This window comes from Mesocricetus auratus, unplaced genomic scaffold (assembly GCF_017639785.1).
Source record: "Mesocricetus auratus isolate SY011 unplaced genomic scaffold, BCM_Maur_2.0 Super-Scaffold_100003, whole genome shotgun sequence".
NCBI lineage: Eukaryota > Metazoa > Chordata > Mammalia > Rodentia > Cricetidae > Mesocricetus > Mesocricetus auratus.
Genome location: NW_024429188.1, coordinates 47,627,849 through 47,655,173, shown reverse-complemented (window position 1 = coordinate 47,655,173; position 27,325 = coordinate 47,627,849). Strand labels below are relative to the sequence as shown.

The window sequence follows — 27,325 nt, the reverse complement described above, 5'->3', positions numbered from 1 at the left end:
ACGAGCGTGGAACTTATTGGGCAGCGTATGGGAAGTATCTAGGGGTTGGTCTCAGGATTGGTGCACTTCCAGGCTTGGGTGACCTGTCCTGTGTTGATTTGTTACCTGGTTGTCATGGCCTATAGGCCCTCCCAGGGATGTTGCTATGTTCTGCACATCACTACTGTTATGCCACTTTTACTGTAAAGCACGTCCAGAGACATAAAGCACATCCAGAGTTCCGCCAGCTAACTTCTGATTAGTTCCTTCCACCTCCTAGAGACTAGGGCAGGCCCAGCAAGGTCAGACATGTGTTGAGTCAGAGACCTACATTTCTTTTCTGCAGCCTGTCATAGCTGCTAAAGCAGGGGGCTTGGTGAGAGTCTGGTACCTTCAACACATATATTCATTCTCTTAGTTCTGGTCTTTTAGAGAATGCTGATTAATATACAGTGTATTGTAATATTCTGTTTACGTGCTTGTCTTCCCTACTATACTGTGAGCTCCTTGAAGATAAAGACTGATCCAGGCAGTGGTGACACACACCTTTAATCCCAGCACTCAGAAGGCAGAGACAGGTGGATCTCTGTGAGTTCAAGGCCAGCCTTGTCTACAAAGTGAGTTCCAGAACAGCCAGGGCTGTTACACGGAGAAACCCTGTCTCAAAACACCAAAAAATTTCAATAAATAAAAAGACTGACTTCACTTCTTAGCACAGTATCTGATGTGTAAAAGAAACTCTGCATCTTTTTACTGTATGAATAAATTGAAAGCAGAGATCAATCTATGGGAAGTTCTTTGTGGGCCTCAGTTGGATCCAGCCAACTTGCCTGGTTCATACCTCAGAGGGGGAGTGTGGCTTGAGAAAGGGCAGAGAAAGGCACAGGAGGGCAATCTTGTGGATACTGAATGCCCCTAGTTTATTCTACAATGTTTTTTTTTTTTTTTGGTTTTTCGAGACAGGGTTTCTCTGTGGCTTTGGAGGCTGTCCTGGAACTCGCTCTGTAGACCAGGCTGGCCTCGAACTCACAGAGATCCGCCTGCCTCTGCCTCCCGAGTGCTGGGATTAAAGGCGTGCGCCACCAACGCCCGGCTCTACAATGTTCTTAAGTATTCCAACCAAAAGGGGGGACATGGCAGAAGACTTCTATTATCATGTATAAGGAACAAACAGGCTTACTTCCCTTAATCCTCCAGGAATTTGGTAACCACACCTATTATCTGGCCTTGAGAGCCAAGAGTAAGCATACCTGCACCCAAGTCTGTTGTTATTTAGATGAAACATCCTGCAGTAGCCAAGCCTTAGACTTCTAGGTCTTTTGAATTATTAAGGACAGTTTTGAACTTTCTGACATTGAGGGAAGATGAAGAGCAACCAATTTACGGGCCCTGACATCAATCATATCAGGAAATGCTTAAGAAGACTTAAGGAGGTCTAAGGAAAGTGCTGTTTAAGCCTTCCTGTTAAAGCCTCTCTCAGGACCATCCTCCCCAGCTGTCTTCATTAGTGTTCTATTGCTGTGAAGAGACACCATAACTATGACAAATCTTATAAAGAAAACATTTAATTGGGGCTGGCTTACAGTTCAGAGATTTAGTCCATTATCCTCATGGCATATATGGTACTGGAGAGGTAGCTGAGAGTTCTACCTCTAGATCAGCAGACAACAGGAGGAGAGTGACACTGAACTTGACTTGAACATTTGAAGCCTCAAAGACCACCCCCAGTGACATACTTCTTCCAGCAAGGCCACACCAATTCAACAAGGTCACACCTCCTAGTGCCACTCCCTAGTGACCAATCGTTCAAATATATGAGCCTATGTGGCCATTCCTATTCAGATCACCATACCATATCTCACTTAGAGACAGAGTTATTTTTATAAGCCTCTCTAAAGTCATTGTATCTTGTGGTGGCTCCATCATTAACCTGTGCTTGATGACAGAAGCTAACAGAGCCAGAATGTATAATCCACAAGTGGTTTAGACTAAATAGATTTTCTAGGGTAGGGATTATCTTCACCAGAATCTCCTTTTCCCGTAGTCTATACTTACTTTATGAATGTGATCCTTTAAGAATTAGGGAAGAATGAAGAGGTGTCAGTCAACCATGGTGGCGCATGCCTTTAGTCCCAGCACTGGGTGACAGAGGCAGGTGAACCTCTTGAGTTTGAAGACAACCTGACCTACAGAGTTAGTTCCTGGATAGCCTGACAGGAGCAGGGTTACACAGAGAAACCCTGTCTTGAAAAACCAAAATCAAAACCAAAACAGAGAGAGAGAGAGAGAGGAAGAAAAGAAAAATGCCATCCTCTGTGTATAGTGTGTATATAGTATATTATAATACAATTATAAATATATACAGTTTATATTTACATGATATATTATATATAATATATTACTGGAACAAGGACATTACACAAGCTTTCAATCGAGGAAAACTGAATGACTTTCCAATTTTTAAAAAGATATATCTATTTTATTTTATGTGTGTATTCTGTCTGCATGTATGTCTGTGTACCACGTGGGTGCCTGTGTGCTCACAGAAGTCAGAAGAGGACATCAGATCCCCTGGAACTGGAGTTACAGATAACTGTGAACCACCATGTGGGTGTAAGGAACCAAACCTTCGTCTTCTTGAAGAGCAACCAGTGCTCCAACCCCCTTTTCAACTTTTTTTGTTTTTGTTTTTTCGAGACAGGGTTTCTCTGTATTGTTTTGGAAACTGTCCTGGAACTCGCTCTGTAGACCAGGCTGGCCTCGAACTCACAGAGATCCGCCTGCCTCTGCCTCCTGAGTGCTGGGATTAAAGGCATGTGCTACCACTGCCTGACTCCTTTTTCAACTTTTCAGGAAGAAACTTAGAGTAATTTTTGGCTGTAATGGAGGGGTTCATTTTCACACCTGAAGCATAGCTGATACAAAGGAAAAAATTCAGTTAATGATGCTGCACTCCATTTGAAATTATTATAATGGTGATATTCTATGTAAGTAATAGAAATAATGGAAACAAAGACTTTATTTGTGTATTACTAGGATTCACCTTAATAGCAGACAGGGATTTTTCTAGAATGCAGAAGGAAAACTAATCCAGCCATGTTGTGTGTGTGTGTGTGTGTGTGTGTGTGTGTGTGTGTGTGTGTGTGTGTGTGTGTTGAGGTTTTTCTGTGTAACATCCTTGACTGTCCTAGAACTCACTATGTAGATCAAGCTGGCCTCAGACTCACAGAGTTCTGCCTGCCTCTGCCTGCCTCCCAAGTGCTGGGATTAAAAGTGTGTGCTGCCACACCAAGCCTCCAGTCATTCTTATTGGATAAAAAATATGTCATGCATATCCAGTTTCCTATCCATTGAAGCATTATTTATAATAGCAAAAATCTGAAAACAGAACCATACTTATTTCCAGGTACTTTAACAGTGTGTTCCTGAGCTGAGTGTGATGGCACATGCTGCAAATCTCAGATACTTGGGAGGCTTCAGCACGACCATTGGAAGCTTGAGATCAGCCTGATCAATGTAATTAGACCCTGTCTCAAAATATTTTTTGAAAAATGGCTAGGGTTGTACTTCAGTGTTAGAGCAATTGCCTAGCCTGTCTGAGGATTTTAGTTTAATTCCCAGCACTGTAAACTAAAATGAGGCTGAAGTTGTAGGTCAGTAATAGAACATTGAACGTAAAGCCTTGAGTTCAGTCCCCAGCAGTACAATAAACAAACAACCAGAAGAGGTAAATGTGACAGAATTGGCTATATTTACTTAATTACCTAAGACATTTTAATTGCAAGTCAAGCATGCTTTGAATTGTCTCTTTGGAGTACAATGATGAAAAAAAAAACATTTCAGTACTGAATGCAGGGCATGCCAGGTAAGGGGATAAGTGCTCTACCATTAATTTGCATCGCTAGCCCCCAAACAACTTTTTTTTTGGTTTTTCGAGACAGGGTTTCTCTGTGGCTTTGGAGGCTGTCCTGGAACTCGCTGTGTAGACCAGGCTGGTCTCGAACTCACAGAGATCCGCCTGCCTCTGCCTCCCAAGTGTTGGGATTAAAGGCATGCGCCACCAACGCCTGGCTCCCCAAACAACTTTTTAACCTGAAAAACTGGAAATTATATTCTAAAGTGATACTACCATCTATTACACCAGAATGTCATTCTAGAACCTTTCATCTGGCCCCTCCTTTGACATCTAATCTGAATTACTTTCTTGAGACAGTGTTGAAATTAAAGCACCCAAAGCCGGGCGTTGGTGGCGCAAGCCTTTAATCCCAGCACTCAGGAGGCAGAGGCAGGCGGATCTCTGTGAGTTCGAGGCCAGCCTGGTCTACAGAGTGAGTTCCAGGACAGCCTCCAAAACAATACAGAGAAGCCCTGTCGCGAAAAACCAAAAAAAAAAAAAAAAAGAAGAAGAAATTAAAGCACCCATATCACATACGTTAAAAAAAAAAATTGGTCTCCCACAAGGCTGGCCTCAAACATGGGATCCTCCTGCCTCTGCCTGCTGAGTACTGAGATTAACAATGTGAGCCATCAGCCAGGTTCCATAGGTTTTCTATGGGAGCAGACTCTATAAGATGTCAAAGCAAAAATCTTGTATGCCGTGGTCTAACAACATCATCATTGTTCTGTATCTTTCTCCATATGAGCACAAAGCCACCATCTGAGTGTCTTCAGATTCCCTTGCAATATTCATTTCTGTTCCTTGATGTGTTTGTGCCTTCTCACTGCTGTCTTTTAGGGGCTCTTCCCCCCCCCGCCCCCATTGCTCTAGGCTGTAACTTGCACACTTCTGCCTTTTCTTCAGGCACAGCTGGTTTATCCATCTCTATCACTCACACCTGGTGTTCTGCCTCTTACTTCTGGGTCCTCAGATCACGCTGCCTGCTCTACCTGTGGTAAACTTTCCGAGTCTATAATTAAATAGACAAAAGGTAGGTGAAGGACAGAAAGCACAACATTCATTAGAGGGTTAGCATTCCTAATATAACATCAAGAGTTTATTAAAAAGGCCAGAAGTAGGCAGATAGATGAAAAACTAGTAGACAGAGTTTAATTAAACTCGTAACAACTTTCGAAAAAATTTATATCAAAGATGACTAAAGAGAATGAATGACCTGGATCACCTCATGAAGACCAGCACTTAGTAAGATGCCAGCTGTTGGGATTCTAATGATCTTGGCGTTTGAGCAGACCCACCTCTTGAAGGAAGTGAGCGTGTGCTATAGCTATTCTTTATCTAGACAGTGCTGTGCTGGGCATTGGAGCGAGGAATTACACAGAGAGTCAGTACCACACGGAGAATGAGAGGTGTACAGATGACTTCACAGAGTGACACTAGAGATGAGACACTGCAGAGGATGTTGGGCTCTAAGGACTCAATATATAACATTTTCTTCCAGACAGGGTCTCTCTGTGTATCCTTGACTGTAATGGAACTCACTCTGTAGACAAGGCTGGCCTCGAACTCACAGAGATCCTCCTGACTCCCGAGTGTTGGGATTAAAGGTGTGTGCCACCACTTCCCAGCCTATAACATCTTTTTAAAAAGAAGATTTATTTATTATGTACACAGTGTTCTGTCTGCATAGATGCTTGCCTGAACTGCAGGACAGAAAAATGGCTCCAGATCTCATTACAGATAACTGTGAGCCACCATGGGGCTGCTGGGATTTGAACCCAAGACCTCTGGAAGAATAGCCAGTGCTCTTAAACTCTGAGCCATCTCTCCAGCCTTATAATATCTTGATAGTTTGGAGATAAGTGAGGAAAGCAGTCATAGGAGACAAATAAATGAAACTCAAAATGTCAGTTTTTTGTGGGGGTTGGGTTTTTGGAGATAGGGTTTAAAACCTCTGTGACTTTGGAGCCTGTCCTGGAACTCGCTCTGTAGACCAGGCTGGTCTTGAACTCAGAGATCTGCCTGCCTCTGTCTCCTGAGTGCTGGGACTAAAGGCATGCCCCACCACTGCCTGGCTTTGTTTGTTTGTTTTTCATGACAGGGTTTCTTTGTGTAACAGTCCTGGCTGTTTTGGAACTCACTCTATAGACCAGAGTAGCTTTGAACTCACAGAGATCTGCCCGCCCTTGCTTTCTGAGTACTGGGATTAAAGGCATGTGTCTCCACAGAATTCTTTTTTTTTTTTTTTTGGTTTTTTCGAGACAGGGTTTCTCTGTGGCTTTGGAGGCTGTCCTGTAACTCACTTGGTAGTCCAGGCTGGTCTCGAACTCACAGAGATCCGCCTGCCTCTGCCTCCCGAGTGCTGGGATTAAAGGCGTGAGCCACCAACGCCCGGCCACAGAATTCTTTTAATTAAAAAAATGTTTTTAAAACAATCTTTTTTTGCTGGGTGGTAGTGGTGCATGCCTTTAATCTCAGCACTCTGGAGGCAGAGGCAGGTGGATCTCTGTGAGTTGGAGACGAGCCTGGTCTACAAGAGCTAGTTCTAGGACAGCCTTCAAAGCCACAGAGAAACTCTGTCCTTTTTTTTTTTTTTCGAGACAGGGTTTCCTCTGTATTGTTTTGGAGGCTGTCCCGGAACTCACTCTGTAGACCAGGCTGGCCTCGAACTCATAGAGATTCGCCTGCCTCTGCCTCCAGAGTGCTGGGATTAAAGGCATGCGCCACCAATGCCTGGCTGAAACCCTGTCTTGAAAAACCAAAAAAATTTTTTTTTAATTTTATGTACCAGCCGGGCATTGGTGGCGCACGCCTTTAATCCCAGCACTTGGGAGGCAGAGGCAGGCGGATCTCTGAGTTTGAGGCCAGCCTGGTCTACCAAGCGAGTTCCAGGACAGGCTCCAAGACAATACAGAGGAACCCTGTCTCGAAAAACCAAAAACAAAAAAATTATGTACCAATCCCAGTTCCCCCCCCTCCTCTTCCGGCTTCCCCATCTTCCCCCCTGCCTCACCCCCATCTACTCAGAGAGTGCAAGGCCTCCCTTAGGGTGTCAACAAAGTGTGGCACACAAAGTTGAGGCAGGACCAAGCTCCTCTCCCCTGTATCAAGGCTGAACAAGGTATCCCACCATAGGTAATGGGCTCTAAAAAGCCAGTGCAAGTGATAAGGATAAATCCAGATTCAACTGCCAGAGGCCCCACAAACTGCCCAAGCCACACAACTGTCACCTACATTCAGAGGGTCTAGTTCAGTTCTATACACACTCCCCAGTTGTCATTCCCGAGTCAGTGAGCTCAGGTCAGCTGTTTCTGTGGGTTTCCCCATCATGGTCTTAACCCCTTTGTTCATATTATCACTCCTGTCTCTCTTGGACTGGACTCTAAAGTCTCTTCTCCATGCTTAGCTGTGGATCTCTGCATATACTTCCATCAGTTACTTGATGAGGGTTCTATGATGACAGTTAGGGTAGTCATCAATTTGACTACAGGGGAAGGTCAGCCAGTTCAGGCACCCTCTCCACTATTGCTTGAAGTTTTAGCTGGGGTCATCCTTGTGGATTCCTGGGAATTTTCCTAGTGCCTGGTTTCTCCCTAACTTCATAATAGCTCCCTCTATCAAGGCATCTCCTTCCTTGCTCTCCTTCTCTGCCCTTCCCACAACTCGACTATCCCATTCGCTTTTGTTATCCTCCCCCATTCCCCTCCCCCATGCTCGCAATTTACTCAGGAGATCTAGTCTATTTCCCCTTCCCAGTGTTATGCCAGGTTCTCGAGACCCCAAATAGACCACCAAAGATCCGACTCTCTGATGCAAAAGCAAAGGTTTCTTTATTGTTCAACCCAGTCCCTGCTTACAAAGGGAGTTTTTAAAGGGAAAAGCCACAAGATTACAAAGTTTCCATGGTTACCCAAGGTACAAAGTAAAGCTATAACCATACATTTAAGCAAGATAAGGCAGGGGCATGGGGTCACAAGTTTGCCAATTATCTCATGGGCCAGGGGGGATTTTTACAACAGGCAGTTAGTGGATATCTGTATTTTTTAGAACAAAGCAATGCTGATGCACCTGGTGGTGAACTCCCTTTTTCGGAGAGCTGGGTTTAGCTCCCTAGTCACGTACTCCCAATCTGGGGATCTATGTATTTCTCTATAAGGGGCTTCCTTGTTGCTTAGCTTCTCTGGGGTTGTGTACTGTATCCTTTGCCTTGCATCTAATATCCACTTAGGAGTAAGTACATACTGTGTTTGTCTTTCAGGACCAGGGTTACCTCATAATTTTTTACATCTGAGTAGTACTCCATTGTGTAAATGTAACACATTTTCTTTATCCATTCTTTGGTTGAGGGGCTTCTGGGTTGTTTCCAGGTTCTGGCTAGTACACATAATGCTGCTATGAACATCGTTGAGCACGTGTCCTTGTTGTATGAATGTGCCTCCTTTGGGTATATGCCTAAGAGTAGTATTGCTGGGTCTTGAGGTAGATTGATTCCGTGTGGCCCAGGGCCTTTTTTGTTTATAACAGTCTCATTATCTAATCCAGCTGTCCTCAAATTCAGGATTCTCCTGCCTCTCTTTCCAAAAAACGATTCCCTATCTTGCCTGCCAAGTGGGCCTTTTAAACATTCTCTGGCCTGAATAAGAGAGCTACATTTAGCTGGGCAAGCTGGCTCACCAGAAAGCTTGGACATATCAAAATGGACCCTCAACAGACAGGGTGACTGAAGCAGTGGGGGCCAAGACCTGAGCCATACAAACATTAGATCAAAGTCATTAGATTGACCCATTTTTTTTTCCTCTGGCTAGCCCAGTAAGGACACAGAAAGTGAAAAACAGTTCCCACCACAGTGATACACTGGTCAGCTCAGGCCTACAGAGACCTGCTCCTCCCTGTCTTGTGGTACTCTCGTGGGGCTATACATAAAAAGTCCACTTCACTCCTGAGTGCAAAGCGGGCATACAACCCTGCCCTGACCATTTGTGGTACCCTATAACCTTGGGATGCACAATGCTTTTAAAATGCAGAGGAAGGACTTGGTAGGTCAATGGTTAACAGCATTTTCTGCTCTTCCAGAGAACCCAAATTCAGTTCCTAGCACCTATGCTGAGTTGCTCACAATCACGTGTAACTCCAGCTCCAGAGAATCTGGTGCTCTCTTTCGGCCTCCATGTGTGTGGTGGGGGGAGTAGGGCTAGCTAGAGTGGTCATCTGATATTTTCTATATGGACAAAAACAAATAGAATCTAGAGATTTTTATTGTATTGTAATTTTAAAGATTTAGTGTAGCTGGGCGTTGGTGGCACATGCCTTTAATCCCAGCACTCAGAAGTGGGCAGGCGGATCTCTGTGAGTTCAAGCCCAGTCTGGTCTACAGAGCAAGTTCCAGGACAGGCTCCAAAACAATACAGAGAAACCCTGTCTCGAAAAACCAAAAAAAAAAAAAAAAAAAAGATTTACTGTATTTTTCTTTTTTTTTCTTCTTTTTTCTTTTTTTGTTTTTTTGAGACAGGGTTTCTCTGTGGCTTTGGAGGCTGTCCTGGAACTCGCTCTTGTAGACCAGGCTGGCCTCAAACTCACAGAGATCCACCTGCCTCTGCCTCCCAAGTGCTGGGATTAAAGGCGTGCGCCACCAACGCCCGGCAATTTACTGTATTTTTCAGTGTGTGTGTGTGTGTGTGTGTGTGTGTGTGTGTGTGTGTGTGTGTGTGTGTGTGTGTGTAGGGGTATATATACTTGTGTGTCAGTTTCCAAAGAGGCCAGAGGCATTGGATCAAATCCCTTGGAGCTGAAGTTACAAGTGGTTGTGAGCCATTTGACATAGGTTCTGGGAACTAAACTGAGTCTTATGCAAGAGAAGTATGCACTCTTAATTGCTGAAGCATCTCTCCAGTCTCTGTAGCAGTTTTCTTTTTTTTTAAGGGTTTGGGATATTGTTCAGTGATAGATCAGTTGCCTAACATATAGAGGAGGCCCTAGATTCCATCCCCAGTACCAAAAACAAAAGAAAAGAAAGAAAGAAAAGACGAAAGAAAGAAAGAAAAAGGAAGGAAGGACAAACCACCTCAGTGGCTTGAATTTTATTAAGAAAGATCTTTCTATGCATCCCAGGCTGGTGGGAAACTCACTGTCCTCTGACTCTTTGGTGTTTTGGATGACAAGCATGCATCACTATTCACATCTGGACAGTCTTTTGGATTCTAAGTGTATACAGCACACATAACACCTGCAAGTTACTATTATCTGATGCCATTACCTGAATCTTGTTCCTAAAATGTGGTCTTTCTTTGCATATTTCAGCTTCATTTTTTTTTCTTATATCAGAGTTGGATTTTAGTTGTGCAATAAAGAAAAAAGTCCCATTCAATAGTCTTGAAAAATGAATTGTCATTTTAAGGCAAGGAAGACAAGGGTGTTTCAGATGAGAGAAAATTTTGGGGAAAAGCCTGGAGGTCAGAAAATTGAAAATGAAAGAAAATATCTTACAGGGAAGACATTGTAAAATAGGGTATTTTCTTCTTTAGTTTTATTTTTTGTATGTGTATTTTATATGTATTGTGTGCTCATTTGTTGTATGTTCCCATGTGCATGTGAACATGTGTGAGGTTAACATCAGGTAGGTATCTTCTTGGATCACTTTCCACTTTATTCTACAGCTAGCATACTGGATTTGGCTAATCTAGCTAGCTAGCTAGCTTGCCGCAGGGGGTCCTGTTTCCCAAGCACTGGGTTTACAGGTGGCCTGACTAGCCAGGTAATCAGAAAGCTGGTTTTTGTGCCTGCATGGAAAGCACTTACTTATCCACCGAGCCCCAGGCATTTTCTTAATGTGGTGAAGAGACTCCAAACTAGCAATCATACTTACTCCCCCAACCCTTTTTTGGAAACAGAGTGTCATTGTGTAGCCCTGGCTGGCCTGGAACCTGTTATCAGACTGACTTAAAATCACAAAGACCTACCTACCTGCCTCTGCCTCCTGAGTACTGGGATTAAATCGTGCCCGCCTTGCCTGGTTCACTTGCTCCCTTTCAAAATGAAGATAAAACAAGTGTGCTTGGTGTTGCCACTATTATTTAATATTACAGTCTTGGTGTTTTGGACAGTACAATATATTTAGAACTGCAATAAGAGGAGTCAATACTTGAAAAGAAAGGCATTCTCCAGTTTAAGAGGAAATGTCATGCAAAGAAGCTCAGGTGATCTGTGATAATAGGTATTTACTAGGGGGGGTCTTAGAATTGTAAGTGGGGGAACCAGCAATGTATCCCACTAGGGAGAAGGTTGCAGGACTAGCTAAGGGGAAAAGGCGGAAGTTTAAATGTGTTGCATAGGTTGCCTGTAGAGAATTATGATTATAAGATAAATTTATTTTTTTCTGTTAAGTGTTTATCACCACCACCACCACCATCATCATCATCATTGTGTTTGTGTGTGTGTGTGTGTGTGTGCATGCCGTGGAGCATGTGTGGATCAGCAGACAACCTTCAGAAGTTGTTTTTTTCCTTCTACTGTGGGTTCAAGGATAGAACTCAGGTCAGGCTTGTGTGGCAAGCACTTTCACTTGCTGAGCCATCTTACTGTTCCTAAATTGACTTTTGTAGCTTTATTGGTCCACTGCAGACCAGCTGAGACCATATCATTGCTCTAAGAAAAGAGATTAGTTCAAACAATCCTAAATGTTTCTTCAAAGCAAATGCTCTCTTTGCATGTCAGTAAGTGCAGAGAGTCAGTACTACATACAGGAAGATGTATGTCTGGATCACAGAATGGTGTTACTACTGCTTCTTTATTTCATCAATATGAACAAATTGATAGAGATCCAGTCAGAATACACAATAATTTTGTTTATGATGCTAAGAAATATATATATTTTAAAAATTAACTCAATGAGAGCTATGCTTGACTTAAAACATAAAACTTAACTGAGACATAAAATTACTTTAATGGAAAAATATTTTTTATTTCTGGATAAAAGCTTAATACAAGAACATTCTGTTAAGATGAGTTGAATTTATTGTGATTTTATTCAGAACTTCAGCAAGATTTTTTCTGAGAATGAAATCAGTTAGTTTTGCTCTATCAAAACATGCATTTCTTTTTTTTTTTCGAGACAAGGTTTCTCTGTATTGTTTCGGAGGCTGTCCTGGAACTCCCTCTGTAGACCAGGCTGGCCTCGAACTCACAGAGATCCACCTGCCTCTGCCTCCCGAATGCTGGGATTAAAGGCGTGTGCCAGGAATGCCTGGCAAGACATGCATTTCTTAAAAATCACCACACTGCTCAAAATTGAGCAATTTAAAATTACAGGACTTGAGTAGAATGCCATTAGGGCATTGCACTGAGAATCTTTGTCAGCGGCATGGAAAAAAAGAAAAAGAGAAAAAGAAAGACAGGTAGCCCATGACTTGAAAGGTCACAAGCCCTAGGAGGGAAACCCATTACTGTTGTATTGGTAAATGGACAAGTGGTCAAGCTGCCTTCTAAATATTCACATCCATGCCCATAGATTAGTGCTATTTTCAGCCTTGGCCAGAGAAGTTTTTTTTTTTCTTTTTTGAGTTGTTAATGGTTAATGCAGGGACTCACAACTAGTAAAAGTGATAAGAATAAATGACTGTTGAATGGTCAGCCCTAAGTAGGACACAACTGCAAGGTTCAAGGAACATTACAGAAGAGGAAATAGGAAGACTGGAATAGCAGAAGGATGGGGAAGAGGGCTGTGAAATGCTGTCACAGCAGCTGTGGTTACCTGGACGCAATCAAGCCAGCAAGATTAGACAGCGTTCTAGCAGGTTACAAAAGAAAAAGAGACGGTACAAAGGTGAGATGGGGACATGTTGTGGGGAGTGGGAAGGAGGCAGTTGGGGGTGGATGTGATCAAAATACTTTATATGCATGTATGATCTTGTCAAAAAATAAATACAAGATATTCTAAAAACATAATGGAACTTAATAAAATTGTATCCTACTTTTTCAACGGCTTAATGATAAAAATTGCATGAATACTATGATAATTTGACACTTTTCTTTTTTTTTTTTGGTTTTACGGGACAGGGTTTCTCTGTATTGTTTTGGAGGCTGTCGGTCCAGCCCGGCCTCAAACTCACAGAGATCCGCCTACCTCTGCCTCTAGTGCTGGGACTAACACTTTTCTTGAAAAAGACCTGGTATTTGCTTATAGAAATGGATGTCAAGGGGCTGGAGAGATGGCTGAGCCGTTACCAGCACTTCCAGAGGACCTAGTTTTGATTCCCAGCACCCATAGCTAGCAACTTTTTATAACTGTTGTTCCAGGGGAATCTGACACCCTCTTCTGTGTTTTGCAGGCTCTGCATGCATGTAGTGCACAGACACACATACAGGCTAGACACTCATACACATAAAATAAAATTAGAAGCCAGGTGTTGGTGGTGCACGGTTTTATTTATTTATTTATTTATTATTTTTTGGTTTTTTGAGACAGGGTTTCTCTGTGGCTTTGGAGGCTGTCCTGAAACTAGCTCTTGTAGACCAGGCTGGCCTCGAACTCACAGAGATCCGCCTGCCTCTGCCTCCCGAGTGCTGGGATTAAAGGCGTGCGCCACCAACGCCTGGCTGGTGCACGCTTTTAATCCCAGCACTCGGGAGGCAGAGGCAGGCGGATCTCTGTGAGTTCGAGACCAGCCTGGTCTACAGAGCAAGTTCCAGGACAGCCTCCAAAACAGTGCAGAGAAACCCTTTCTCGAAAAACCAAAAAAACAGATAAATTTTAAATTTAAAAAAATTTAAAATAAAAATAAAGGAAGTGGATGTCCAGGATTACACCTTGTGAGTTATTGTGGTGTGGTGAAAGAAACATTATCTGAAATTTGATGAAAAGTTCTAGCACCTGATTTGCATGGGTGTGACTCATCACACCTGTAGTGAATGTACACAGAAAATACTCATCTATGAGTATTCATGGGCTTTTTATATGGATTCTTGCATGGTTTGGGCTAGGAATAGTTTTCTGCATTTGTTTCCTTCTTTCAGAGGCTGAAATCATATATCACACATGACCAAAGCAAAACAAGCATTCTGCTCCTATTGTCACCCCTTTGAACAAATTCGCATCTTCAAAATAGTATTATAGCAGAATTGGCTGTAAAGAATTTCACTTTAAAAATTAAGCATCTTGGAATACTACACAAAAGGATGAAGTCCTGCCTTAACAAATGATAAAACTTGGCAAAGTAACAGTTATTGAAAATAGTGTGCTGGCCATTCACTATATCCAAGAAATGCAGTCAACCTGAGACGTAAATAAAGAAGTTGAGATCTTGCACCCGGTACCCATAACTGCTGTGAGTTCAAGAGTACAATAGCGTCGGGCGTTGGTAGCACATGCCTTTAATCCCAGCACTCGGGAGGCAGAGGCAGGCGGATCTCTGTGATTTCGAGGCCAGCCTGGTCTACAGAGCTAGTTCCAGGACAGCCTCCAAAGCCACAGAGAAACCCTGTCTCGAAAAACCAAAAAAAAAAAAAAAAAAAAAAAGAGTACAATAGCCTTGTCATGCCTGGAAATCAACATTCCGCACAGCTCTCTTGCCTTTCTTCCTGAATGGTCCCTGAGCCTGGGGATAGTAGTGCTATAGGTAGATGCCTCACTTACCACTCAGCCAAAGAAAATATTTTTAAGAAAAAAAAAGCTGGGCGTTGGTGGTGCACATCTTTAATCCCAGCACTCGGGAGGCAGAGGCAGGTGGATCTCTGTGAATTCAAGGCCAACCTGGTCTACAAGAGCTAGTTCCAGGACAGCCTCCAGAACTATACAGAGAAACCCTGTCTCGAAAGACCAAAAAAAAAAAGAAAAAGAAAAAGAAAGAAAAGAAAGGGTATGAATATGTGTGAGCAAGTGTATGTGCCTCCCATGGTACATGCCATGGTACACCGTACATCTGGAGGTCAGAAGATAACTTACAGAAGTTGGTTCTCTTATTCCACCATATGAGTTCTAGGGATTTACCTACTGAACCATTTTTCCAGGCCCTACATTGTTTTTGTTGTTTGTTTGCTTGTTTTGAGACACTGTTTCTGAGTAGCCCAGGATGATCTTGAATTTAACAGTCCTCCTGACTCTCAGCTTCTTAAGTGCTGGAGTCTTTTCGGGGGGAGGGGCGGGGCAGAGTTTATCTGTGGCTTTGGAGGCTGCCCTGGAAATAGCTCTTGTAGACCAGGCTGGTCTCGAACTCACAGAGACTCACCTGCCTCTGCCTCCCGAGTGCTGGGACTAAAGGTGTGCGCCACCACCGCCCGGCAAATTTGTGTTGTTTTAAGTAGCTAAGTTTGTAGTTGTTTTATGACAGAAGTAGAAGATAGATATGTGTAATTTCCCTTTCCTTCCAATTAATATCTAATTTGCAGGGCAATGCTCTGAAATCATGTGACTTGGGGTTCTTAACACCTAAAGATTGTCTATTGATTATCTTTGCCTGAATCAGTTGTGACTTTAGTGAGAGAAAACTAGTGGTTTCCTTTCTTCTTCTTTCTCACCCAAGTTACTTATTTATTTCATTTCCAGCTTTATTTAGGTATAATTCAAAAATACAATATACATATATATGGTAAACTATTATCATAATGAAGTTAATTACTATGATGATATTAAAAAGCTACAGCTGGGCATTATGGTGTACTTCTTTAATGCCAGTGCTCCAGAGGAGAGGCAGGTGTATCTCTATGAGTTCAAAGCCAGCCTGGTCTATGCAATGAGTTTCAGGACAGCCAGGGCTTTATGGTGAGACTCTGTCTCAAAAAAAAAAAAACAACAAATAAGAACAGTAAGTCCGCCGGGCGTTGGTGGCGCACGCCTTTAATCCCAGCACTCGGGAGGCAGAGGCAGGCGGATCTCTGTGAGTTCGAGGCCAGCCTGGTCTACAGAGCGAGTTCCAGGACAGCCTCCAAAGCCACAGAGAAACCCTGTCTCGAAAAACCAAAAAAAAAAAAAAAGAACAGTAAGTCCACAAAGCTATTAAGAAGTAAGAGATAGTTTATTTTGGAGCTAGATATAAGTGACTGTGGCCCAGGAACACAGATTTAAGTTTTACCCCAAATTCTTTGCTTCAAATTGGTAACAGGTTCTTGAATTTTTTTTATAGTAACAGAACAAAGAAAAACATAAATCAAGACAATTTTCAAATGCATTGGTGCATTCATCAGGCAGGGAGGTTACTGCAAAGTGGGGGAAATCTCTGCTACAGGTCTCTGATTGGATCTGATGGAAAACATTGTTAGCTTTAGGGTTGATGGAAGGCAGGGGTCTGTGTATGTATTCCTAAAGGATTTACCTAAAAGCCACAGAATATGAGGCCATACACAAGGATGGGCAATGAATTGCTATTTAAGGGAGCTAAGACAGCCCAAGACAATTTGGCTTTGATCCTGTATTCAACTTCTTCACAATCATTGAAGTACTCATCCATCAGCCTTTGGACAATGTCCAATACAGGTGTGACATCTTTCTAGGGACTTTAATTCACAAACATATCCATCACACACCACACCTTGGCAGGGTGTGTATATGTGCGTACTCATGTGTATGTATGTGTGTGTGAGTGTGTGTTTGTATGTGATTGTACTTTGTTTTTTCCTTTCATCTGTTATGAGAAAGTGTAGATACACAGCAAATGTCAAGTATATAGGAGAATATGCAGTGTTACTGTTTCAAGTATGATACAGTACCCACATCTGTCCTTACCGTGTCATGCTTTAAGCCTCCAAAGGTGTTCATCCCATAGAGCAGAACCTTTGTGGCTCCCGATCAATACTGAAAGGTTTGCAACCATCCTGGTGGGAAAGAGATATTCTAAGGAGACACCTGTGCTCTTCCCTTTGGCTATCAGACTAGTGAGACAATGGATTCCAAGGAATGGAATTTCCCCAGGAGTCTCAAACTCCAGAGGGTAGTCTTTCTTTCTGGAAGAAATGTCACACAACTTGCCAGACCACCTTGTCGAAGAAACTGAAGCTGAGACCACAGCTTGGCCAGGACTGCTTAAATCTCTCAACCTCTATTTAAGCCTAAACTTCATGAGAATGTTGTGAAGATGGGGGAGGGGTGGTCCCAGGACTTAACTATTCCTGTTCCCAGTGTGGCACATTGAAGAAATCTCTTTTCTCTGTTTTTCACTATTAATTGTCTCTTTAACTTTTGTTAAAGAGCTTGTTGTGGCTGCCAGGACCCTCCAGTTTCTTTTGGTAATAAAAGTGTTCCTAAATTGATGGATGCACGCTCTGTGGCTATAGTTAAATCCTACTGAATTGCCTGCTTTAAAAGAGTGAATTTTACCAAGGCTGGGCATGGTGGAACAGGAAGGAGGATGATGAGTTCAAAACTATCCTGAGCTATATAGAGAATCCAAGGCCAGCCTGAGCTACACAAGATCCTAGCCCAATATAGATAGATAGATAAAAGGATTTTAATGGGCACAATGGTGCATGCTTCTAATCTTAATACCTGGAAGATGGAGGCAGGATGATCAAGATTTATATATTATCCAGTTTGGGTTACATGAGAATCTGTCTCAGAAAAGGTGAACTTTTTGATGTAGCTACTCTCTCTGTAGTTTCATCGTTTGTAAAAAGTTATACACATTTGTTTGATACTCAGCCCAATTTCTGGGACCCAGTTCCTAAGGTCCTTGAAATCTCCAAAATGATAAATGTCTTTTTGTATTGCTAATGATGACTGCTGGCTGGGGTTTTCAGAATAGCTTCCAGATGGGGGTTGGTTGCCAGGGGAACCAAGTTGAGATTTGAAGGGTTTCAAGAAATATTATTTGTTTATTGTCTAGTACATTTAAGATCCTTGATAACCCTGGAAAGGGACATTTGTTACTACCAAGTCTTAGTTTCTAGTGCTTCCCAATAAACATTGTACTTGCTAGAAGGCCTTTACTCTCCCCTGGCTTCTTGCATCTTTGTAGGTCTACAGCTCAGCCATCCCACATTTCTTAAGGTTAAGCTTAAAGCCCTGGCAATTCTTCTTCCTCAGTGTCTTATGAAGCCTTCCTTAGTCATTCCAGTCTGTATTACTTGTCTGAACATTTATCAGTTTTCAATTAGTCTCATAATCTAATCAATCACTAAGTTTGAGCAGTCAAATTGTTGTTTATATACACTAATATATTACTTTGAATCTGCATCACATTTTCACTGAATATTTCCCTGTGCCAGAGCTGGAAGACTTCACTTCATAATGCCACTTAAGCAGCCCAAGTACCAATAATCCAAGAGCTCCAGGTGTGCTTGAAGCGTCTTGTGGCCAAAGTCATGCAAAAGCTGTAAAGTTCCCTCAGAAACATAATTCTGTAAATCATGGAAAAAATCAGTTTCCCACAATGGTTTCTTCAAGGTCTAAGTACTTCTAGAAAGCAAATATTCATTCTGATGTTTACCCTAGATGCAGTGGAAAAAAACTATTTAATTCTAATGTTTGCCTTAGATACAGTGACTGCTAGGTTCCCACAACACTTGTTATACTAACTATTCAATAACGCCTTTTCTTTGTGGTGGGTAAGGTGGGTGGTTGACAGAAGCCTCACACATGCTAGCTAGGCAAGTGCCTATCACTGAGCCATCTCTGTAGCCTGCTTTATTGAATGTCTAAGAGGTGCTTTACCTAACAGAAAATACCAGTCCCTTCAAAAAAGAATTCCTATCTGGGATTGGTGGTGCAGGCTTGTAACCACAGTATTTTAGGAGGTTGAACCCTGCAGGAGTATAATTAGTTTAAGGCTAGCCTGAGCTACATAGTAAATTTCAGGTAACCTTGGACTACAGAGGAGACTCTCAAGAAGGATTTGGATGCTAGATGAATGATGACACATTCCTAGTAAATCATTCATTAAAGGAAACAATGTATTTTGGGTTATCCTTCACTGCTAAGATAACTTAGTGGAAGAAAACTACACCTTCACAACCCTTATAACCAAGGCATTAAGAGTTCTTTCTAGCTGGTGACACACGCCTTTAATCCCAGCACTCCAGAGGCAGAGGCAGACAGAGCTCCGAGTTCAAGGCCAGCCTGATCTACAGATCGAGTGCCAGGATAGACTTCAAAGCTACACAGACAAACACTGTCTCGAAAAACCTTTTTTAAAAAAGAGTTCTATCTAAGAACTGATAGAGCTGCATGAATCACCTTAAGATTCTTCAGCCTTCTACTGTCTCCTAGTAACTCGCAGCCTAAAAGGCCACACCCCTTGCTTGATCGTCACACTTCCTCTTTCTCATGTATTTGAATGAGGTAGAGTGCCTATGGGAGGTAGACTTTAAAACAACAGACTAGGTTGTATCAGAAGGGTGTTCAACAATAATTACAAAGCTCCAAACTTCAGCTTAATAACCAGTAAAATGGAATTAAAAGGGTGGGGCCGTAGCATCTCTTTGGTATAGTCCCAGCATTGATCCCCATCACTACAAATTTTATGAAGTTTCTCTCCCTCATTATTTAAATGTTCACAATTTCCTATTTATTATTGATAGGTAGGTAGAGAGATGCTACAAATACATTGCGGCCTAGGACTCTACATAGGATTAATCATTTGTGTACAGGTGGTTTGAAACTGCCTTCTGTTCTCCTGCTGTCTGCTTTAGAAGCAGTTGAGGGTGAGAGCTGTGGGGCAGCAGATGGCTGTTCATAGTCTTGCACGGTCCTTCCGAAGGATTTCATGCAGAGAGAGAACACAGAATGAGATGGAGACTTGGTGCCATTTGCCCCGCTATCCTTCGCACAAACCCAATTCTCTTCATTCACTCCCTTCCCCAGTGCTGCCTATAATCACTGATTCTGACTAATCCTGCACCAAAGTAGAAAATTCCCATGGGATCTATGGTCAGGAAGCTTCTTATTGTCCTCTGAACATCAGAGAGGCAAATGGGAAAAGGCTATCCTCCCCCTTTCTCGTTCCCCGCCATGCCCTGCTTGCTGTTTTTGGCTGGGAAGCAGTCTCAGGCTTGCAAAGCCAAGTGACTCTCTCTCTCCGTCTCCCCCCGCCCGTGTGTGTGTGTGTGTGTGTATGCACAAGCCCGAGCGTGGGTATGTATATTGGTTGTGTGTCATTAGTAGGGAGAGGGTTTGGGGATGGGATCCCATGACGTTACTGGCTCCTCCTCCCAATGAAAATAAGGGGTTCTTGGCGCGCAACGACCCTAAGCGGCAGCATTGAAGCCCGAGCAGTTGAAGTCTGCAGACCCAACCCAACTCTGAAGTCAGCCTCACTGAACCGGATCTGAGAATCTTTGCTCTCTGGGCTTGACACAGCTCTCTGGTAAGCCTTTGGGGCCGACACGTGTGTCAAAGTGGGGAGGGGGGGGTCCTCGTATACCTAGGTTTCTTAGACAATCATGGCTTGCAGTTGCATCAGCGGGCTGTGACCTGTTGCTAGTAAGACCCTGCCCAGGAGCCAGGGCTTCAGTGCAGCCCTAGACAGTTTCTAGATGGAACCATAAAATCTAGATGCTGAATCTAGGGCCACTGGGTGGGACCCTTACTCTGAGAAGAGGGGAGTATGCGCGAGCAATTTAGGTCTGGCTTTGTACACCCCCCCCCCCCCACCCCCGCTCCCGGCACGGGCACGCATCTCCCAATTTCAGATAGCGAAGCCCCGCCTCACCACTGATGCTCACAGATTAGCCTAGCAGGGCGGGAGGGAGGGGTGGGGGGATTTGAAGGTTCAGGTGGAGCTCTGTGGGCTTGGCGAGGAGGGATGAGATGGAGGCAGTGCCCACTTTTAATCTGCAGCGAGGTCAGTTTCTTCTTCCAGGCAGTGGGGAGCCATGTCTCTTTGAAGCCCTCCGGGCGCGCGCTGAAAGGGATGTGGGTATTGGGTTGAGAAGGGTCTCTTTCAGAGTTACCCTGAGTTGAGTTCCGCTTGATTCACCCGGAGCTACAGGCCAGGAAACAGAAACGTTAGTTTTCAGGGCTGCTGGGCTGGGTTCTAGGGTAAATACCATAGGTTCTTGGCCAGAAAAAGAAGAAACATAATGTCCAAACACTTACTTGCACTTGTGCTTGTTACAAGGGACTTTCACTCGCCTCTTCTGAAATGAGTCCTTTGACCAACCTCAGAGATACTGTAATCCCTACTTGCATTATTATTGTAATTCCTATTTGCATATGAAGAATAGGATGTTAGGGGTAAAGTGGCTTGCTCTCCCCCCAACCCATCCTCCTTTGTCCCTGTAGCTCTTTGGAGTGGAGTGGGTTTTGTAATTCACTTTCAGAGTTTGGAGATAATGAGACCCATTGAAGGGCTTTTGTCTTGTATTTCATCAGAACCCAGCATCCTCGTCAATTCCAGCCAGAATGCGGTGGCAGGCACTTAGAAGATTTGGTCAAAAGCTAGTGCGGAGACGTGTGTTGGAGCCAGGCATGGGTGAGACCCGCCTTGCCAGATGCCTAAACACCCTCGACTTAGTGGCCCTGGGTGTGGGCAGCACACTGGGTGCAGGTGTGTATGTCCTGGCTGGTGAGGTGGCCAAAGATAAAGCAGGACCATCCATTGTGATCTGCTTTTTGGTGGCTGCTCTGTCTTCCGTGTTGGCTGGACTGTGCTATGCTGAGTTTGGTGCCCGGGTCCCTGGCTCTGGTTCTGCATATCTCTACAGTTATGTCACCGTAGGTGAACTCTGGGCCTTCACTACCGGCTGGAACCTTATCCTCTCCTACGTTATTGGTGAGATAGGTGCTTGGGGCGGGATGGGGGTGGCGGTGGATGACTACACAGGTAGCAAAGGGATTAGAGATTCAGAAATTGTATTGGAATGGCGAAGGCAAAATTTTCATTACTTTTCCTAGTATCTTAATACTTCTAGATGTTTATATTTTTATTTGTAGGGGCCTCTAGATGTTTATATTTTATTTGTAGGGGTGTGTGGAGGGATTGGAGGTACAGAACAATTGTATACTTCTGCCTGGTGTTCATTCGTTAAGATACTGCTTTGGGTTTTTAAAATTAATAGCAGGAGCTGGGTCAAGTACTCATGAGGCTGAGGTAGGATCATGAGTTTGAGGCCAGGCTAAGCCTGAGCTACATAGAGACCTGTCACCCATCCATCCCCCCAAAAAGTAAGATGGGTAATGATAGGAATCTGTGAGGCTGATGTGTGGGAAGGAGGGAACTAGATCTCATCATTTTCCTGAGTATTTGAATTACAATAAAAAATACTACTGCTATACCAGGTACAGCCAGTGTGGCCCGGGCTTGGAGTTCTGCTTTTGACAATCTGATTGGGAACCACATCTCTGAGACTCTGAAGGGGACCATCTCGCTGCATGTGCCCCATGTGCTCGCAGAATATCCAGATTTCTTTGCTTTGGTCCTTGTGTTGCTGCTCACTGGTGAGGCAAGGGGCGGGGTTGAATGGTGGGAGGGGTCGGACCTGGGAAGGGCTTGAGGGAGGAAAGGAAGTTGGGAAGGAAGGAGTCTGCCACACAGAGGCAGGAAAAGGAAAAGCAAGCTTGGAGGAAGGATTTAGTTTCTCAGGATCCTGAACAATTTCTCCACAGGATTGTTGGCCCTGGGGGCGAGTGAATCTGCCCTGGTTACCAAAGTGTTCACAGGGGCGAACCTCTTGGTTCTCGGGTTTGTCATCATCTCTGGCTTCATTATGGGAGATCTGAAAAACTGGAAGCTCACAAAAGAGGACTATTGCTTGACCATGAGTGGATCCAATGACACTTGTAGGTTAGACAACCATAAAACTGGGTTCATAATGGGGGAGAAGGGAGGTCCAGAATGGGTGTGGGAGACAACGAGCAGCTGGGCATTAGAGAAAAGTTACAGGCTTAGCTGGACATACTCTTATCTTTTCTATTCCTTCTTGCACTCTAGCTTCGAGTCTATGGGCTCTGGAGGTTTCATGCCTTTTGGTTTGGAAGGGATTCTACGTGGAGCTGCTACCTGTTTCTATGCCTTCGTTGGTTTTGACTGTATTGCTACCACCGGTCAGTCACACCCTCCCGGCTCACCTTGAGTGCAGTGTGTGATCATACAGACTGGGGATGGTGGGGAAGCAAGCCTGATTCAGAACATTATGCCATGCGTTTTCTTACAGGGGAAGAGGCTCAGAATCCCCAACGCTCCATCCCTATGGGTATTGTGATCTCATTGTCCGTCTGCTTTCTGGCATATTTTGGTGTGTCTTCGGCACTTACCCTCATGATGCCTTATTATATGCTTCGCCCGGAGAGCCCTCTGCCTGAGGCATTTTCCTACGTTGGCTGGGGTCCCGCCAGCTACCTTGTGGCTGTTGGCTCCCTCTGTGCTCTTTCCACTAGGTCAGTGTTTCCTCAGTGGCTGTAATTTCAGCTATGTCCACTTTGTACCAGAGAATACTCCTTAGGAGGACTGGGAAGGGGAGGTGGGGATACTGTGAGCACACAGGCTTGGAACTGATACCCTGGTGAAGTCATTGTCACGTGGACTCACTTGGACATTGTCTTTTTCAGTCTTTTGGGCTCTATGTTTCCTATGCCTCGGGTGATCTATGCGATGGCAGAAGATGGCCTTCTGTTCCGTGTGCTTGCTAAGGTTCACAATGGTACACACACACCCATTGTGGCCACTGTGGTGTCTGGCATTATTGCAGGTAACAAAACAAACACCCCTTTTTGTTATTTCACCAACTCCTTTAGCTTCCTTCACTCACTTGCTTTCTGCCTGCCAATTATAGCATTCATGGCATTCCTCTTCGAACTCGCTGATCTTGTGGACCTCATGTCAATTGGGACACTGCTTGCTTACTCCCTGGTGTCCATTTGTGTTCTCATTCTCAGGTAAGACTTGTGTTTGCAGTTCTGGGTGATGCATAAGTTGCTCATTTCTTCTCTGCCTTCTGTCATCCTGACTCTTCTTGAGTAATTTGGGTACTCTCTCTCTCTCTCTCTCTCTCTCTCTCTCTCTCTCTCTCTCTCTCTCTCTCTCTGTGTTTGTGTGTGTGTGTGTGTGTGTGTGTGTGTGTGTCTGTCTGTCTGTCTGGTGCCCTTGGAGGCCAGAAGAGGATATTGAATTCCCTGGAGTTAGTTATAGGTAATCATGAACTGCTCAATATGGGTGCTAGGAACTGAGCTTAGGTCCTGCAAGCGAAATAAAATCTCATAACAGCCAGGCTAACCCTCTAGCCTCTTGGTAGATATTTCACAGGCTGAGCTGTTTCCCCAGCACAAGCTTCTACCTTTAATGGTGGTAAAGAAGCTGCTGAGAGAAAAGATGGAGAACCAAATATATATATATTTTCGAGACAGGGTTTCTCTGAGGCTGTCCTGGAACTAGCTCTGTAGACCAGGCTGGCCTCGAACTCAAAGAGACCCGCCTGCCTCTGGCTCCTGAGTGCTGGGACTAAAGGCATGTGCCACCACTGCCTGGCGACCATTGAGATTTTTAAAATTGTTTCTTACTCTTATCACAGATATCAGCCTGACCAGGAAATGAAGAATGGTGAAGAGGAAGTGGAATTGCAGGAGGAGAAGACACTTGAAGCAGAGAAGCTGACTGCCCAGGCTCTGTTTTGTCCAGTCAGCTCCATCCCCACCCTCCTTTCTGGTCGAGTTGTCTATGTTTGCTCCTCACTGCTTGGTGAGCAGTGGATGTTTTCTTTTGTTTAAGGTTTATTTATTTTTTAATTTATATTATGAGTGCTATGCATGTACACCTGCATGCCAGAAGAGAGCATCAGATCTTATTACAGATGGTTTTGAGCCATCATGTGGTTGCTGGGAATTGAACTCAGGACCTCTGGAAGAGCAGCCAGGGCTCTTAACCACTGAGCCATCTCTCCAGCCCCAGGCATGGCTTTTTTCTTTGGGGAGGTTTCGAGAGATCAGCATGGCAGGGTGGGCATTGTGTGGTGGCATTTGGGGAGAGAGGTCTAGCAAACGGGTAACCCTTCTGGGGATGGGGATGCCTTAACGTCTTTGCATATTGGTCACAAGAGTTGGTTTTGATGCCTCTCACCTTGATTTTCGAAGCTGTACTACTGACTGTTCTTTGCCTGGTGCTGACACAGTGGACAGCTCCACTTAGTTCTGGAGACCCAGTGTGGATCACAGTGGTTGTGCTAATCCTGGGATTCATTCTTGGGATTGCTGGAGTTATCTGGAAACAGCCACAGAACAACACTCCCCTTCACTTTAAGGTAAATGATGTCTCTTTCCCCCCACCAATTCATCTTGGGACAATTAGGACTTGTAGCTTATGATCTTAATTGGACACAGAGGCCAGATTCTTTTTTTTGGGGGGGGGTTTTCAAGACAGGGGTTCTCTGTGGCTTTGGAGGCTGTCCTGGAACTAGTTCTTGTTGACCAGGCTGGCCTCGAACTCACAGAGATCTGCCTGCCTCTGCCTCCCGAGTGCTGGGATTAAAGGCGTGCACCACCAACGCCCGGCTCAGAGGCCAGATTCTTATGCTCTCTAGTTCCTTCCTTTCTAGTTCCATTTTCTTAAGTTATGGATTTGGGGAGTCTAATATGGCATGAGTAGGGGTCAACTTGGCCTGCTTTGTCCCCAGTGAGGTAAGAATCATCATGTTGTATGTGAAGATTTTCTTGTTTTGCAGGTTCCTGTTCTGCCTCTACTCCCCCTGGTGAGCATCTTTGTGAATATATACCTGATGATGCAAATGACAGCTGGCACTTGGGCCCGATTTGGGATCTGGATGCTGATTGGTATGTGTCTGCTTTCGAAGAGTAAGCCTCTTAGGTGTCCTATACTGGCTCCTTTCTCTCTTGGAGACCTAGTAAGCCCTTTCGTGTTATACTTCCCTGTCTTATGGCTGTCTTTCCCCACTAGGATTTGCTATCTACTTTGGCTATGGGATCCAGCACAGTGTGGAAGAAGCTAAGAATCATCAAACCCTACCCAAATCAAGGACCCGAACTGTAGACCTTGATCTCACTGCTTCCTGTGTTCACACTATTTGACCTAATCATACCTGAGTGCTGTCTAGTCCCCCTACACAATAATGGAGAACACTCTTACCCCATGGAGAGCTGGGCCTCTCATGTGGTATTAGTGGGGGATACTAAATAGACTCTATTTATTGTGGAACAAATGGATGTGTCTTTACTGTTTCTCCTTTTTTATTTACTTGTCTACTTTGGAATCATCTCTGTAATTGTTTCCTGGCTTTGAAAAAATACGTTATTAAAAGAAAACGGGGTAAAAACTTTCCAGTGCTTTGCTTATTAGAGATTACGTAAAGTTTGGCTTTCAGGCTGAAGAGACTCAGAGAAGTGTCCTGTGTCTTTCTCTAGCAGCCACAAACTTCTGTTGTCCTTGGGTATGCTCGTACCCAAGTAGGATTTGGATATGTAGTAAAAGCAGCCTAATCTAAAGAGGTTATTTCCATTTGTGGTGCTGCACATTAGGCCCTGGATAAGCTCTCAGACTGCAGTGTTCCTTGGGATTGGGGTGGAGTCTTGTGTCAACACTGCTTAGGTTACACATTGAGACCAGTGTCTTCAACTTCAGTTGGATCAGTCTCCAGTCACTACCTGGGTAACACATTTTAACTGCTGGGAGGAGGTGTGGGCACTAGAGGGTTTTTTTAAGGACCATGTACTGCTTTTCATAGAACAGTCGGAGATCAGAGGTTAAAACTCCAGTCAGATTAAAAACTGTTCATCTATCCAACAAATATGTAAAATTTTAGACCCTGTGCTGGGGCCTGGTGAGAGAGTAAAACTGCTCTCAAGGAACTCACAGTCTAGTGAGGGAATCAAGCGGGGAAACACGAATATAATGCAATGATTTGAGACCACTGGCTGAGTGCTAAGGAAGTACTCACATTTGACCTGAGTGAGAAGGAGACTGAAGGGAGGGTACAATTGCCAGTGAGCAGTACAGGAAACAATCAAATTATGATAAAACAGATTATTTGGCCTGAGTGCAGTTGTAGTTTAGCTGGAAGTAACATGCACATGGTTATGTATTCATGGGCTTGTATACCTCAGGATATTGGGAACTTCCCTTGTGGATGGGGTGCATGTGACGTACTAGCAGGGTGGTGGATTTTTAGTGTAGTTGGGAAGCCAGGACAGGGAGGTAACGCTACCATTTATGGAGTATTTATGCCAGTTCTGCATAAATCTCATTTTGTTATTAAGCCTATGAAGTAGATCTAATTGTGTTTTACAGATGAAAGAACAGGATTTTGGCAAGTGTGCCCTAGTCACACAAGTTCAAAAGACCAAGGCCAGAAGGAAACTCAGTCACAGATCTGGTGACTTATGTGAACATGGTTTAGTTTTACATAGGGAAAACTAGTCAACAACTAAACTAGTGGTCTAGATTTAAGTCATCAACAGATTTAGATTTAAGTCATCAACACAGGTCATATGTGATAGATGCTTTGTCAAACTAGAGATTGTTTTAGGATAAAACAGAAAAATGCAGCAGAAGTTGCATACTTTCATATATATAGCTGTTACAAGCC

At 43.9% G+C, this 27,325-nt stretch overlaps 1 protein-coding gene across 2 annotated transcripts; it reads left to right on the top strand.

Annotated features, from left to right (window-relative positions):
• Nucleotides 1-19,017: 19,017 nt before the first annotated feature.
• Nucleotides 19,018-26,059, top strand: Slc7a3 (solute carrier family 7 member 3). 2 transcript variants are annotated; one of them, XM_005081178.4, is made up of 12 exons: nucleotides 19,018-20,160; nucleotides 21,168-21,567; nucleotides 22,074-22,232; nucleotides 22,401-22,578; nucleotides 22,726-22,838; nucleotides 22,949-23,171; nucleotides 23,343-23,482; nucleotides 23,567-23,669; nucleotides 24,302-24,468; nucleotides 24,861-25,027; nucleotides 25,448-25,556; nucleotides 25,681-26,059. In XM_005081178.4, the coding sequence occupies exons 2-12, from the start codon at nucleotides 21,198-21,200 to the stop codon at nucleotides 25,809-25,811; spliced, it is 1,860 nt and encodes a 619-aa protein (XP_005081235.1). In that variant the 5' UTR covers nucleotides 19,018-20,160; nucleotides 21,168-21,197; the 3' UTR covers nucleotides 25,812-26,059. The 2 variants fall into 2 exon arrangements, with proteins under 2 accessions (XP_005081235.1, XP_040600182.1); XM_040744248.1 differs by lacking the exon at nucleotides 19,018-20,160 and adding an exon at nucleotides 20,591-20,637.
• The last annotated feature ends 1,266 nt before the right edge of the window (nucleotides 26,060-27,325 follow it).

Bases quoted from the DNA above. Each gene is read 5' to 3' on its own strand.
- Slc7a3 (XM_040744248.1), top strand. From the start codon at position 20,599: ATGAGATGGAGGCAGTGCCCACTTTTAATCTGCAGCGAG. The intron at 23,172-23,342 runs GTCAGTGTTTCC...TGTCTTTTTCAG, and splicing joins CTCTGTGCTCTTTCCACTAG to TCTTTTGGGCTCTATGTTTC. The intron at 25,028-25,447 runs GTAAATGATGTC...CTTGTTTTGCAG, and splicing joins ACACTCCCCTTCACTTTAAG to GTTCCTGTTCTGCCTCTACT.